Consider the following 16,974-nt stretch of genomic DNA (forward strand, 5'->3'; position numbering starts at 1 on the left):
AAGGAGGGAGGGGCCAGAGGGAAACCGTGCTCAGAGCCACCCCGCAGCCTTCCCCACCCTGACCTCTTCTCTGCTGCTGAGGGGTTGTGGGGGATGGGGGTGGGGTGGAGTGGGGTGCATGGTGGGCTTGCTGCCCGCCCCAGCTCTCTCAGAGGGGCAGAGGGCACGTGTGTGTTGGTGACCTCACCATGCCCAGATCCACGTGGCTTTGTGTGTGTTTGCGTGTGCACGTGTGTGACAATGTGGGCTTCTGTGTCAGGCTGTGTAGGCTGGGGGCTGGAGGGATATCTGTGACTTCATCTGAGGCTGTATGTGTGAGTGTCTGCGTGTGTGTGATTTGGGGGAACTCTGAGCTGATGAGCCTAGGAATGTGTCTGTGTGTGTGTGAAGCTTTGTCACACCCTCTGTGGTGTGACACCCACTCAGCAAAGGGGAGCAAACATGGGCCCCAGAGTGTGAATCACAGATGCCTGCTATTCGCTCGACCCCACTGGAAGTCTAGGGACAGAGACTCCCAGATCCCAGGGGCTGGGCCTTCCAAGGGCAGAATTCCCTTTGCAGTCTGTGTTCTCCTCTGGGGCCACTTTGGGCTCACACTCCCCTCCCTACCCCCAAGCCAAAGCTGCCTCCTGGGCCCTTCCCCCACCCCAGCCTGGTCTGGGCCCACCCACTCCTGTGCCCCTCACTCCCTCCAGCCTGGGGGCACAGTCCGGACCTCACTGGGGCTAACAAAGGGGAGGAAACTCAGGAGGTTTTCCTTGTGCTTCACCATGGGGACAGAATCCTAGAGGGTCAGTGTTTAAAGGGTCTTCACTCTACAGATGGGGAAACAGTCCCTAAGGGAGGTGTGCTTTGTCTAGGGTCACACAGGCAGACAGGGGCTGAACAGGAACAGAAGCCCAGATGTCCTGGGTCCCAGCCCAGCTCCTTTCCACACCTATGCCTCCTTTGGGGTTAAAGCCCAAACCTAATATCAACCCATCACATTTTAGTAAAAAGTAGTGCATCTAAAAAGCAGAACTCTGGTGAGGTCATTGATCAGGTCAGTTTTGATGAAGCGGGTAGAGCTGGCCCAGAGGGCTAGGAGTGTGGGACCCAGCCCTCTCCTGGGTTCTCCCAGCCTGGGGTCCCAGGGGTACTTACTGCTCTCAGCCAGGACAAAGCTGCCACACTCCTGGGAGTGGTTGCCAGACCGGTCTGTCATGTTGACACTGAAAATGTCGTCAGCCATGAAGCGGAACACATCCATGTGGCACGTGTACTTAGCGTGTGTGGCATTGTGGGTGGACCTGTGGAGGCTGCAGGAAGTGACCTCGTCCTCCAGTTCTCCGTACGGGTCTTCCCTTCAAGGACAGAGCATTGGGTCATGGCTGGGGGCCACTGGGGCTAAGTGCTCAGGGCCAGGACAGAAGCCCCAACTCTGGGGCTGGGAGGGACTTGAGGTGGGGCTGGGGCTCATCTGGTCCAACCCTCCCCAGCAGCAACCCTGCTGGACTGCGTCTGGGCTTGGCTTGCACACCTCCAAGGGACCAGGGACTCACTACCTCATTTAGGGCAGCAGCTCTCAACTTTGGAAATTTGGGCCATTCTTCCTTGGACCAAGCCTAAATCTGTCCCTGACAGTTTTTTTTTTTTTTTTAAGTTGACCAGTAAGGGGATCTTAACCCTTGACTTGGTGTTGTCAGCACCACGCTCTCCCTAGTGAGCTAACCGGCCATCCCTACATAGTGATCCAAACCTGTGGCCTTGGTGTTATCAGCACCACACTCTCCCGAGTGAGCCATGGGCTGGCCCATGTCCTTCACAGTTCTAACAACAGGATTGCTGTCGAACAGGAAGGGGCTGAGCATTTTGGGTCTCCTTCCCTCCCTCTTTCTGTCCAGCATCCACTGAATACCTAATATCTGGGCCTGTGCTGAGGGCCTAGGTAAGAGCCAAATGAACCTCATGCCCTGCTCTGGGTGAACTTCCAGGGAAGCTGGTGGGATGGAGTTGGGAGAAATGCTCTGGCTTTTTAACTTCCACTGGACAGAAGTGATGGGTTTTGAAGTATGTATAGGAGTTCACCAGCTATTTACTTCTCAACCTGCATGTTCAGGCTCTGAACATGACCATCCTCCAGGGCCAATATGGATGCATGGATTGAGCTCTCTGCTCAGTTTGAGGGCGCAGAATCTTTTGCTAAACAAATGATCTCCAAGCTTCCAGAGAGGACCACTATAACGGCTGCTGGAGGTGTCCCTGCCTAGCATGCCCTCCCTGAAGCCTATCCCTCTTGCACAGCAGCCAGGGGGACCTATAAAAACTCCCTGTCATCTCCTGCCTGAAACCCTCTAGTGGCTTCTCACCCCCCATATAATAAAATGTGGACCTGCTACCTCCCGCCTTCTTGTCTCCCTCTGCCTCCCCCAGCTCCTCCCTATTTCTCAGACTCGCCGGCTCTTCCCAATTCCCGGCCTTTGCACCTGCAGCACCCTCTGCCTGGAAGGCCTTTCCCCAGCTCATTGGCTGCCTCCTCATCCTGCAAGCCCTGCCCTGACCACCTTGCTGAAATAGGCCTCCCTGTGTTACTCGTTCTCTACCCCGAGGTCCAGTTCCCTGTTCTTTACAGCACTCTGTTTTCAAAAGCATCCTGTTTGTTGTTTTGTGTTTATCATCTGTCACCCCCAGCCACTGCCCCACCATGGTACATCAGCTCCAAGACATCTGGGGCCTTGCCAGCCTTGAGTCCTGCTCTCTAGTGCCTACAACAGCGTCAGGCATGAACTTGACACGTGTTTTGAATGAATGAATGAATGAATGAATGAATGAATGAATGAATGAATGAATGAATCACAGACAAAAGAATGAAGGGCACCTGTCCTTTGTCCTGAACTGTATATGGACTAATAGGGACCCATGGATTTTGGGACTGGTCAGCTTGAGTTTGAATCTCAGGTCCACCATTCACTGGCTGTGTGACCTTGGTCAAGTCGCTTAACTTCTCTGAACCTCAGTGTTCTCATTTAGAAAATGGGAGTAATAATCATGAGCGTTGGAAGTGATTATTTATGCAAAGCACATAGCAGGTGCATGACTGTACTTGAAAAATCATGTGGGAGACAGATCATCCCAGGGTCACATAACCACAGCCAGGGCTGTGTGGAAAAGAGTGTGACTTTTGGAGGTAGACAGAGCAGCACCACAGCCTCCTGACTATGTGCAGAGCAAGTCCTGTGAGCCTCAGGTGGGCATCTTTAAGGTGGGCACAGTAGTTCCCAGTGCACAGAGCCTTTCTCATGGTGACATTGCTGAGAGAGCCCCTAGAAAGTGGCCGCTATTCCTTTCATTGCTAAACTACCTGCTGGGCACACAGTCATCCAACTCAGTCTGTGGTCCCTGCGGTCCTGACCTACCACAGCTCCCCCAGGCACCCTGAGTAGTGTCCCTGGGCTGGCAAACCCCAGCCACTTACCAGGTAAGTGTGAATGTGCTGGGATGGAGGGTCCACATCTCCAGGATGCAGGTGATTGTCTGGAGGTAATCGGTGTAGCAGACGAGATCTGGGCAGCCCCAGCCTGGAGGGTCAGGGGAGAGAGGCCTTGTTGGGGGAGGCATGACTGGCCAGGGGCTGCAGGGCTCCCCACTCAACCCCTCAAGGGCTGAAGGATGAATGTGGGCAGGGGTCCCAGGGCTGGGATGAATATGGGGACCCAGGGGCTGCTGAGGTGTAGGCCTGGGGCACCAGTGTCCTTGCCACCTGGGAATTCCCTGTTTGAGCCCCAAAGGCTCAAGGCTGGCCATGGAGACAAGACACTTCTTGTGCGAAATATAATAGACTATGCTGGTGCCCACCTCAGCACCCTCTTCCATCCCCGTGTCCGGCCACCAGGGCAGTGTCCCTCCTGTCCAGTCTCCCCAGACAGGGCGACAGAGCCAGTACAAACTCGCACCTCCCACAAGAGGGCAGGAGCTCATGAAGCCAGTGAATGCTGGAAATGCCTAAAGCCCTGAAAAGGAGGCACCCTTGGCTTTTCAGCAGTTGATCTGCCAGGACACAGACCCTCTGTGATACAGGACTTGAACTTGAGAAAACTGAAAAGCCCTTGAATACTTTTGCAAAAAGTCTGTATTATCCCACTGCCCAAAATGACACCACTGCCACCAAGAAGTTACCGATGCATTCATTGCCCTGTCAGGCAATTTTGTTGGAAGAAATTAATTGCCTCACTCTGTTCTAAAATATAGGTGCAACCATCTTGTATATTTTGTTAAATGTGTGACAAAATAAACTTACTAATTTCTAGTTTTGTTTCACTTGTTTCCCCCACTACTTACTAGAACCTAGTTCCCCTTTTTCGCTGGCTTTTTCCTATTTTTCCCTGACTAATGAAGACCCACGGGTAGGTGGGAGGTTCCCTTCCTGGGTCTCACTCTAGATCAGAACTGATATTTGGAGCCAAGAACACTGTTGCTGGAAATGTCCTTGAGTTCACTCCCACACCCACTGTACAGATGAGAAAACTGAGGCTCTGAGTGCAGACCACGCCTCTTGTCTCTCCTGCTCTGGGCTGCTGACACTGCCCCAGGGAAGGCAAAACCTAGTCTGTGCTGGCTGTTCACATCCACACACATGGCAGACATTGCTAATCAATCGCAGCACTCTCTCCCCTGCATGTGGCCTCAGAATCCTTCTCAACACGGCTCTCCAGGCAGCCACTACCAAGGGGTCTGAGTCAAGGAAATGAATCTTGGGAGGAGAGGGGGATTTCACCGGGGAGGCACACGGGACCTGTCAGTGGGGCACAGAGGCTAGTTCAAGCACTTTGTGGAGAAAAGAGGACTGATTTGGGTAGAACCCAACTCCAGGGCTGCAGGAGTCTCCTAGTGGCTGTATCTTCTCTGGATTTATATCCTGGTTCTCTCTCAGGGCTCCAGTAACTTGGAGAGGGGCTGCCATTCCTAGCTAGGCTCAAGGCTTCCAAGGGACAGGGTTTGTTCCCAAACTTGGGAAAAAACACTGAGGACACAACAGTAAGTAAAACAGAACTGGCATGGAGGTAGCTACAGGGACCAGAGAGAGCAAAAGAGCCAATGAGTACCTGACTACCGGGCAGAGAACCCAGGGCCATCCCATGCCCAGGGATATTAAGGTATGCAGGAAGCAATGAGAGGCACAAAAGTGACGGTGCCTTCCCTTGCTCTGTGACCTATTTGTGATACTGGTGGCCTAACTTGGGGACTGTTGAGGTGTTTGGCAGAGATCATGCCTTTGCAGCCCACGCTGCCTGCACATGGCGGTCACTCAGTAAATAGCAGCAAAGCATGGTGGTGAAGATCATGCTATGGTTTGAATGGATGTGCCCCCGAAATTCATATGTTGGCACTTAATTGCCAATGTGATTGTATTAAGAGGTGTGGCCTTTAGGAGGTGACTAAGCTCCCCTCATGGGTGGGACTAGCACCCTTAAAAACGGGCTGGAGGGAACCAGCATTCATCCCCTTTTGTCCTTCTGTCCCTTCCACTGGGTGAGGACTCAGAGTTCAAGGCATCTCTTGGAAGCAGAGACCAGGCCCTCACCAGACACCAAATCAGCTGGCACCTTGATCTTGGACTTTCCAGCCTCTAGAATTGTGAGAAATAAATTTCTACTATTTATAAGTTACCCAGTCTCAGGTATTTTGCTATAGCAGCACAAACAGGCTAAGACCATGAGAGTTAGGAACAGATCCTAGCTCTGCCACCACTCAGCAGGGTGGCTTTGGTTCTATCCCTTATCCTCTTTAAGCCTCAGTTTCCTCAACTGAAAACCAGGCATCATTGCAACACGAGGCTGTCGGGAGAATGGAACGAGATGGTGCTCTGGGCTCAGTATACAGCAAGGGCATGTTATTTGCTCCTATGGGGGATGGAGCCATGGCGGGTGACCCAAAGGCTTTTTAGAGCCCAGACGAGCGTGCTCGCCACATAGACAGGGAAAATAAAAGGCTGACATCTGTTTCCTGAAGGAGCTATTTGAAGTGCTGGGTCTTTTGGTAAAAACCAGAGAAAAATGCCATGAGTCAGCAGAGCAGTAGCTGAGTTCCTCCCTGCACCAGGCCAGCCTCCGTGCAAGCCCGCATGCTGCATCCCAGCCCTGCATGGCCCCTCCTCCAGGAAGGCCTCCCAGATCTCTTAGCCTTGGGCAGCGCCCCCTCAGTCAGACCCCTGGCCTTCCCAGCTCTGGTCACATCTCTCCCTCTGATGCACCACCTTCTGGTCCTCCAGGGGCTGTCTTCCCAGCTGTGGCTCCTTTTGTCTCTCTCTGTCTCCCCTCCCCTCAACCTTGGGGAGCACCAGTGCCCGCTGAGAATCCAGTGACTTTTGAAAAACATCTCTAAGGGGAGTCATTACATAAGGTGAAACTGAGGTTAGATCAAAGACAGGAATTCCTCACTCTGAGGCTTGGGGGCCAGCCCAGGCAGAGAGCAGTGGAAATGAAGAATAAAGTCCCTCATCCTGCCCAGTGAGACTTGAAGACCCAAGGCTGTGAGCTGTGTCAGAGACTCAAGCGTACCACTTCTGGCTAACAGAGCTCTTCGGTTGTCTGGGTTCTGTCTACTCGATCTGAATCAGCCTCAGTGGAACAGATGCCATAGATCCTGGGTCTGTGGCCTCTAGCCATGTCCTGGAGCCCACAAGGCCAGCCCGGCCCCTGCTTAGCTTTGTCGGGGGGAGACAGGGCCCCCTCCCCACCTGCAGACAATGGGGCTGCTACTTACCACCCTGGAGCATCAGCAGGAGCAGGGGCGCGACCCAGCACAGCATGCTGACTCGGAGCCTGCAAGAGACGCACTGCGGGGGTGAGTCTGGCCCAGGGGCCAGGGGTCTGAGTGGCCCCCCTCTCATCCCCTCCCTCCCCTTCAATTCTCGTATCTGTCTCAAAAAAATAAGAGTCTGAGGGCCCCATGGATGACCCCAGGGATTCCTGCCTCGGCTGATTCACCCTGTCTCCCCACTTCTTCTTGTCCCCTTAACACAGTCGCAAATAAGGGGTGAAGCTAGAGAGGGAGAGACTGCTGCTCATTTGTCTTTGCTAAGCCTATTGATGTAGAGTTGGTTGTGAAATCAAACATACACACTTATCCACCTAAAAAAGAAAGAGGGAGGGAAGGAAGGAAGAACTAGTTTAGAACGTGTTGTCCGCCAAGCAGCAATCTTGAGTCCTCCTTCCCAGGAAACACCCATAGTGACATTAGCCCAATGAATTGGCTTCTTACTGAATAACAAATCCAAGATTAGCCCACAAAGAAGACCCCTACTGAATACTTAGGGTAAGGTTAGACCAATAATGTGGCTTCTTACTCCATCATATAGCTCAGGTTAGCCCACTGTGGAGCACAGAGTGACCTCCAGGCTGGCAATGCCAGGCTCCAAATAGCACTTTCCCCATTGTACCTGCCAGCCCTGTGTTTGCTTGGGGAGGTGCCATCCAGAGGCCAGTGGGTCCACCTGCCCAGGCTCCCACCCAGAGTGGTTCCCCCCAGAGAGGGATGTAGATGGGACTGGAGCCTAAAAGGATGAGACATGCAGTGACCAAGTCACATGCCTGGCTTTTTCCAGACACCATCGCTGACCCCCTAATGGGAAGACCCTCTTCCTACTGGAATTCTCTAAATCCTACTCTGGCCTTATTGCTCTGTCTGACTCCCCCTCCCAACAAAGTACCAAAGAAGCAGCAGTGAAGGGCACAGGCTGTGGGGCCAGAGAGGCTCACATTACCAGCCGTGGGGCTCCGGGCCAGTCCCTTGACCCCTCTGAGCCTTGCAAAGTGGAGATAGCAAAGCCTGCTTCCAGGGTTCTTGTGAGAATTCAAGGAGGTGATTTGCAGAAAGCCCTGAGCATGGTCCCTGAGACATAAACACTCAATAAACAGCCATGATTGATATAGAATTTAGAGCATCAGAAACGGAAGGATCCCAGAATGATCTAGCCAAGAAGTTCCAAAATTTCTCACTTTCAAAATTTTGGCCATATTGGTACATTGTCTATACTATTACTTACTTGATGTATTTTTTAATGAATAAACTCACCAAGGCCGAGCCCGTGGCGCACTCAGGAGAGTGCGGCGCTGGGAGCGCGGCGACGCTCCCGCCGCGGGTTCGGATCCTATATAGGAAAGGCCAGTGCACTCACTGGCTGAGTACCGGTCACAAAAAAGACAAAAAAAAAAAAAAAAAAAAATGAATAAACTCACTTAAAAATTTAACTCCAACCTTATCCTAAGCAATAACATCCACAATTGTGTATTTTTTTTCTAACATACTCTAAAATGAGTGACATCACTATTAAAATAAAATAATGTTGGGGCAGATACCATTTAAACCTGCTTTAAGGAACACTGATCTCATGTGGCCCCAAGCCCTGCAGGAGTCTTGTTATCACACTTGGAAGATGTGACCTTTGATCACAGGGTGTTAACTTACGTCTGCTCCCTCACTGTGCCCACATCTATGATCCCAGCCCCAGCACAAGACCTGGCATAGCTCTGTCCAGGTCACTCCCCGATGGCTCCATCTCGACCACATGAGAAAGTACAAACTCTTTTGACCAGATTCAAGATTCCTCATCCTTCCAAATTCCTTAGCTCTGCAAAAATCTCAGACTCCTAGGGATGTAGAGGGGGCACCTGCTGCTTCTGCCTGCCTGGTGTCTCTTCCCCCTGCTTAGGAAGAGCTCCTCAAACTGGAGCTCCCTCTAGGTGGTTTGGGTAGAGCTGACTCCACCCCCTGCTCCACTGAATGGGCACCTGACCTGGGCTTGGCCAATCGAAGCACCCCGTCTACCTCACCACAGTGATTGGGTCAGGGATGGACATCAGCCCAGGCAAGGCCAATGAGAGCAGTCTGGGATCTTTTTCTAGAATTCTAGCAAAGAGGTCCTTTTTTGATATCTGCTGGAAGGTTGTAGCCACTTTTGTCATCTCTTAGAGAGAGCATGCCTGAAAATGATGTCAATACTGAGCAACGCAGATCCAGAGTCACCATGGCATCATTTGAGGACCTGGATCCAGACACACCTGATGTCTACACCTGGACTTTTCATGTACATGAACCACAAAACACCTATTTTGCTCAACCGTGTTGAATTATATTTTTGTTGCTTGCCACCAAAGATACCTGATAAGGAAGAGCAGAGAAAAGGGCCCAGAATTTGAAGTCAGAGGATCTTGGAGCAAATAGTAGCTCTTGTCAGTTACCATCTCTAAAATGGGCACAATCATGCCCACTGCACCTGGCAGTTAAGAAGTCTGTAAGAAAGCAGATGTGATGGTGCTTTGTGAACTGTAAAGTGCTCTCCGAGGGTGCTGGGGTCCTGCTATTACTGGCCACCTGCCCTGAATTAGTCACCAGATCCCTGGCCCCCCCCAGGGTCCTCACGTGGCTCTGCCTTTGCACCAGCTGAGTCCTCTCCTTGAACACCTTTCCCCCTCCCATCCTTTAAACTCAGTTTTCACGGCCCTGCAGTCTCCTACAGAGAAGGGAAGAGCACCTGACTTGCAGTCTACCAGGTCCCACCTGTTTGTCCCTGGGCAAGTTACCTAACCCCTCTGAGTTTCTGTTTTCTCATCTATAAAATGCAGGTCATGAGTCTTTGCTGCAGGTTTGTTGTGAGCACTAAATGCATCACTGCACGTGAAGCCCTGTAGAAGTGTTGATCCACCAGTGCTGAGAAGTTATTCTAGGGTTGCGGTAACTCAGACTAAGAGTTGGCCAAATTTCAGGAGATTCTGGGGAAGTGGAGAGGTTTGGGGGTAGGAAATTAGATTGAAGTAAGTGCTATGGAGAACAAAAACTGCTTAACTTCACAGTTAACAGAGAAATGCAAATAAAAACCACAATGACATACCATTTTAATTTTATCAGACTGACAAAAACTAAAACTCTGACAACATCACATTTTGCTGAGGATCTGGTATAATGGGAACTCTCATTCACAGCTAGTGTAAATGTAAATTAATACAACTGATCTGGAAAATAACTTGTCATGACCTAATAAACATGAGCAAGTGCCTTCCCTAAGACCCAGCAGTTTTACTCCTATGTACACTACTAAAGAAACTCTTCGCATGCATACAGGAGGCATAGACAGAAATGTTTACAGTAGCATTGATTTCAATAGTGAAAAATTGGAATATCCATCATCATCAGAATGGAAAAATAAATTGTGATATAATCACTCAATGTAAAAATGATTCATTTACAGCTACACACAACGAAGCAAATGACTCTCACAAACAAAATGTGGAGTGAAAAGAAAGTTAGAGAAAAACATGCATAATAACACCATCAATGGTACACTTAAAGCCACGTAAAACAATTCTACATATTGTTTAGGTGAACATACATGTGTCATAAAAGTATAAAGAAATTCATGGGGATGATAAACATCAAATTTTGAATAATGTAGAAAAGGAGGGGCTATGAGAAAGAGGGGTGTTCAGGAGTCTGAACTTGGTAAAGTGTTTAAGCTACTGTGGGTATTGATTATACTATTCCTTATGCCCTTTTGTATGACCAAACTATTTCATAACATTTAAAGTATAAGTGAATCTTAGTTCTGTAAAATAAAATGTGGAGGGAGGACTTCCACTCTGGGTATGATGGAACAGCTGGTAGCAGACTAATCCTCCTGCTGAGAACAACTACTATGCAGGAAAACAAAACAAAACAAAACAAAAACTATATGTCTATAATACTTGACAAAAGGAAAATGCATTGAAATTTTACATGTAATTTCCCCTCAAATCATTTGCCACGTAAATGAAAATGAGTTGCATGCCAAGCAACCTAGCAGAAAGCACTTGCTGGCAGGCTAAAAAGCTGAGAAGAGATTTTGACAGTTTCACAATGCTGAGGGAAGAACTGCAGTTGAGGGCCTGGAAAGAAAGATGAACCCTGGTAAGTACCCAGTTGTTCAGGGAAAGCTATGCCTTTGAAATAAGAAAAAATCAGAAATAGTTCAGTCTTGGCTCCATCAAGGTGATCGGCCTATAAGCTGTATGTCTGCTAGAAGAAAACTAAAACTTATCTGGAAGAAAACTAAAACTTATCTGGAAGAAAAGTAGCTTCATCCAAAGTGTCTCTATTTTTTATATACAATGTCCAGCATTCAATTAAAATTACAAGGCAGACCAGAAAACAGTATCAAATGATCAATGACTAAGAGTAAAAAAGACAACAGGAATCAGACACATATGTGAGTCAGAAAATGGCATTGTCAGACATGACTTAAAATAACTATGAATAAATCTAACCAAGGAAGTGAAAGATCTCTACAATGAAAACTACAAAACATTGATGGAAGAAATTAGAGAGGACACACAAAAAATGGAAAGACATTCCATGCTCCTGGATTGGCAGCATAAATGTTGTGAAAATGTCCATACTACCTAAAGCAATCCACAGATTGAACATGATCCTTATCAAATTACCAATGACGTTCTTCACAGAAATAGATAAAACAATCCTAATGGTCATATGCAATAACAAAAGACCTCAATAGCCAAAGCAATCCTGAGCAAAAAGTAAAGCAGGAGGCATTACATTACCTGACTTCAAATTATTTTACAAAGCTATACTACCCAACAGCATGGTACTGGCATAAAAACAGACACTTGGAGCAATGGAACAGAATAGAAAGCCCACAAACTTATGGTCAATTGATCTTTGATAAAGGTGCTAAAAACATATACTGAGGAAAGGATAGCCTCTTCAATAAATTGTGCTAGGAAAACTGGATCTTCCTGTGTAGAAGAATGAAACTAGGGGCAGAGGGAGGGGGGAAAAGGAGGAATTGGTAAAGGGACATGAAAATCAACTACATTGTATATTGATAAATTTTTTAAAAAAGAATGAAACTAGACCCTTCTTTCTCACCATATACAAAAATCAACTCAAAATGGATTAAAGACTTAAAAATAAGACCTGAAACTATAAAACGTCTAGAGGAAAACACAGGGGAAATGCTCCAGGACATAGAATGAAGCAAAGATTTTATGAATGAGACCTCAAAAGTACAGATGACAAAAGTAAAAATAAACAAGTGAGGTTTTATCAAACTAAAAGGCTTCTGCACAGCAAAGGAAACAATCAACAGAGCAAAGAAACAACCTCCAGAATGGAGGGGCTAATTTTCAGACTATACAAGAAACTCAAACAACTCAATAGTAAAAAAAGAAATAACCCAATTATAAAATGGGAAATGGAACTCAATAGACATTTCTCAAAAGAAGACATACAAATGGCCAACAGGTATATGAAAAAAATGCTCAGCATCACTAATCATCAGAGAAATGCATATCAAAACCTCAATGATACATCATCTCACCTAGGTTAGAAAGCTTATTATCAAAAAGACAGAAAATAACAAATGCTGGCAAGGATGTGGAGAAAGGGGAACCCTTATACACTGTTGGTGGGACTGTAAATTGGTGCAGCCATTACGGAAAACAGGATAGAGGTTTTTCAAACAACTACAGACAGAACTAACATACGATCCAGCAATCCCACTACTGGGCATATACCCAAAAGACTGGAAAGCATCATGTTGAAGGGATACCTGCACTGTTCACTGCAGCTCTGTTCACAATAGCCAAGATATGGAACTAACCTAAATGTCCATTGATAGATTATTGGATAAAGAAAATATAGTACATATATGCAGTGGAGTACTACTCAGCCCTAAAAATAAATGAAATTCTGCCATTCACAGCAACACCGATGAGCTCGGAGAACATTATGTTAAGTGAAATAAGCCAGGCACAGAAAGAGAAATACTGCATGTCTTCATTTATATGTAGAAGCTGAAAAAAGAGAACAAAACAAAACAAAGCAAACAAAAAACAAAAAAACAAATAAATAATAATAAATCGAACTGTTAAAAGGAGAGAGAAGAAGTATGGTTGTTAGAAGTGGGAAAAGGGAGAGGGGAGGAGGGATAGTGAAAGGCAGATAAATGGGCACAAAAGTACTGTGAGATAGGGAAAATAAGCCCTACTGTGTACAGTTGGCCCAGAAATCTATAATCAATAATAATGATTTACTGCATGTAACCAAAAGACTAGAACAGAACAGGAAATTAAATGTGCACATCACAAAGAAATGGTTAAGTTTTACCATGATGAATAGGCTGATTACCCTGAATAACCATCCCGCAATATATACATGTATTGAAATATAACTTTGTACATATGTACAATAAATGTTTTGGTAAAATTATTTTAAAAATAAAATAAAATAACTGTGACTAGTATGTTCAACAATTCTACCACAAATAGGAAATCTACTTAAAAAGTAGAAATCTTAGAACTGAAAAATACAATAAGAAAAATTTATAAGAACTGAAGAGATGGATTTAGCAACAGATTAAAAACATTAGAAGAAAGAATTAGTGAACTGGAAGATTGGTCAATCGAAAATACCCATGTTGAAGCATGCAGAGAAAAAAAAGTTCAAGAACATAGAAAAGAGCAAGAGAGACGTATGAGACATTGTGAAAAGATTTAACATACATGTATTTGGAGTTAAGAAAAAGAAGAGAGAGAGAACAATTCAGATGCAATAGTAGAGATACTGGTTAAGAATTTTTCCAAACCAATAAATGACATTTAAACCACTGATTCAAAAAGGTCTACAAACTCCAAAAAGAATAAGTACAATGAAAAACACATCTAGGCACATCATAGAAAAACTATTTTAAAAAATGAAAGATGAAGATATTCTTTTTTTTTCTTCTTTTTTTGACCAGTAAGGGAATCGCAGCCCTTGGCTTGGTGTTGTCTGCACCACGCTCAGCCAGTGAGTGCACTGGCCATCCCTATATAGGATCTGAACCTGTGGCCTTGGTGTTATCAGTACCACACTCTCTCGAGTGAGCCACGGGGCTGGCCTGATGAAGATATTCTTAAAGTATACAGAGAAAAAAGATGTTTTACTTTCAAGAAGAAACAATAAGACTGTCAGCTGACTATTCAACAGAAATGATGGAAAAAGGAAGACAATAGAACAACATATTTAAAAACTGAAATTTTAAAAAGCCAACTTAGAATTTTACATCTAGCATATATACCTTTAAAAAAATGAAGTCAAGGTCAATATGATAAAGGGATCTATGAAAATTCCATAGTTGTAGAAACTAACAATCTTATCCTAAAATTCATAGGGAAATATAATGGCCCACAACAGCCAAAACAATATTGCAGAAGAAGAACACAGTTGGAGGACCCACACTTTACAATTTCAGAGTCTACTACAAAGCTACACTAATCAATACACGTTCTTCAAACCACATACAAAAATTAATTCAAAATGGATCAAAGACCTACATGTAAATGGTAAAACTATTAAACTCTTAAAATGTAAATCTTTATGAACTTATGTTAGTCATGTTTCTTAATTATGACACCAAAAACACAAATAAACAACAAAGAAAAAAAATAGATATATTGGAGTATATAAAAATTTAAAATGTTTATGCTTCAATAGATACTATCAAGAAAGTGAAAAGACAACATACAGCATGGGAAAAAGTATCTGCCAATCATGTATTTGTTAAAGGTCTAGTATTCTGAATATATAAAGAACACGTGCAACTCAAGATATAAAAGACAAATAACCCAGTTTAAAAATGGGCTGCAGTTGATTGAATGGCCCCACCAAGGGTCACTGATGCTTAATCCCCACTGTAACTGTTGAGGATGGGAAATCCTATTACGATAATTAAAACATGGTGCCTTGAAGAGGTGATTAGATTGTGAGGACCATGCTCTAGTGAATAGATTAGTAACGGTGGTCAGGGACTTGGTTCTGAGGGCTTTAAAAGGAAGAGTACATGAGTGTCTCTCTCTCTGCCTCTGCCATCTCACAATATGATACCCCGAGTTGCTGTAGTCACCACCAGGACAATGCCCTTACCAGATGTGTTCCCTGGACTTTAGACTTCCCAGCCTCCAAAACTGTAAGCAATAAATTTTGTTTTCTTATACATTGCCCACTTTCAGGTATTTTGTCATAAGCAACAGAAATGGACTAACACATGGGCAAAACATTTGAGTAGACTTTTCTCCAAATAAGATACACAAATGACAAGTAAACACATGAAAAGATGCTATCATTAGTCATCAGAGAAGTGCAAACCACTTCGAGCCCACTAGGATGGTGATAACAACAACAACAACAAGTGTGAGTGAGGAAGTGGAGAAATTTAACCTTTATACATTGCTGGTGGGAATGTAAAATGGTACACCTACTATGGAAAACTGTTTTGCAATTTCTCAAAAAGTTAAATACAGTGTTACCACATGACCAAGCAATTCCACTCCTAGGTATATAGTGAAAGGAACTGAAGACACATGTCAAAAATAAATAAACAAATAAACCTGTACCCAAATGTTTATCTTAGCATTATTTGTAATAGCTAAAAATTGGGAGCAACCCAAATTTCTATCAATTGGTGAATGGATAAAAAAAATCTTGTGTATCCATACAATGGAATATTATTTAGCCGTAGAATATTATTTAGCCATAAAAAGGAAATAAACTACTGATACATGCTACAACATGGATAATGACTACATATTGTATGATTGTATTTTTATGAAATGTCCAGTATAGGCAAATCCATGGAGACAGAAAGTAGGTTAGTGGTTGTCAGGAGTTGAGGCTGGGAGTGAGAGAGGGGAATGGGGCAGTGACTAATAATGGGTGTAGAATTTCTTTCTTGGTGTGATGAAAATGTTCTGGAGTTAGACAGTGTTGATGTTTGCGTGAATTTGTGAATACACTAGAAACCACTGAATTATATATTTTAAAATAATCCATCTTAAGATATATAAATTATACTTTAATGATAGATATTTTTAATGAAGGCAAAATAAAGAATTTTTCAGACAAAAAATTTAAAAAATGAGGGAATTTGTCACTGATAGATGTGCATCAAAATACATACTAAAGTGATTTTTGGGGGCAAGCAACAAAAAGTAATTCCAAATGGGAATCAGGGTACTGTAGGAAGGAATGAGGAGCAACAGAGAGTATTATAAATATGAATTAATATTAATTGCTCAAAATACTTGTTATAATGTCTCGTGACATTAAACTGTATGTTGAATTAAAATACATGACTATGATACCCTAAAGATAAGAAGAGGTGAAAAAAGTTAAAAGCTATTATATTGCCTGTGAAGTGATAAAAGTACTAAATTAAAGCAGAGTTTGAAAAAACCAAGCACGCACGTTGTAATCTCTAAAATAAACATGAAAAGAATTGTAAAAGAAATTATTTTGGAAACAGAGGTAGTGGTTGTACAGCATTGTGAATATAATTAATTCCATGCAATTGTATATTTTAAAATGTTTAAAACAGCAATTCTTATGTTATAAATGTTTACAATAAAAAATTTTAAAAAGTTAATCTTCTGCTTATAAACTTCAAAATAAAGAGAAATTACAACAAACTGATAGAAAACATAGAGTAATGCTTTTTTAACGTTGATTCTTCTAAAAAATAGGACAAAGAAGAAGAAAAAAGGAGGGCTGGCCCGTGGCTCACTTGGGAGAGTGTGGTGCTGATAACACCAAGGCCACGGGTTCGGATCCCTATATAAGGACGGCCGGTTGCTCACTGGGTGAGCGTGGTGCTGACAACACCAAGTCAAGGGTTAAGATCCCCTTACCAGTCATCTTAAAAAAAAAAAAAGAAGAAGAAAAAAGGAACAAAGCATAGATGGGACAAACAAATGAAAAAACAAACAAATAGAAAGATGATAGACTTAATCCCAAACACATCAGCACTTTATTAAGTGTAAATGAAGTAACTACTGGAATTGTAGACAACCTTCATGCCAAAACTTTACCTTAAAAGAAAGTAAAATTAAAGGTCAATCTTTCTCATAAATAAGATGCAAAAAATCCTAAACAAAATACTAACAAATCAAATCTAGTGATATATTAAAA

General features: G+C 44.3%; 1 protein-coding gene across 1 annotated transcript in view; it reads right to left on the reverse strand.

Annotated features, from left to right (window-relative positions):
* The window catches only part of IL21R (interleukin 21 receptor), a 33,058-nt gene that overhangs the window by 7,085 nt on the left and 8,999 nt on the right, over positions 1-16,974 (reverse strand). The window contains exons 2-4 of the mRNA XM_063101309.1: positions 6,742-6,800; positions 3,455-3,557; positions 1,144-1,343 (exon numbers count right to left, since the gene is read on the reverse strand). Coding sequence (XP_062957379.1) covers positions 1,144-1,343; positions 3,455-3,557; positions 6,742-6,787 — 349 coding nt within the window. The 5' untranslated portion in view covers positions 6,788-6,800. The remainder of the gene's footprint in view (positions 1-1,143; positions 1,344-3,454; positions 3,558-6,741; positions 6,801-16,974) is intronic.

This window comes from Cynocephalus volans, chromosome 6 (assembly GCF_027409185.1).
Source record: "Cynocephalus volans isolate mCynVol1 chromosome 6, mCynVol1.pri, whole genome shotgun sequence".
NCBI lineage: Eukaryota > Metazoa > Chordata > Mammalia > Dermoptera > Cynocephalidae > Cynocephalus > Cynocephalus volans.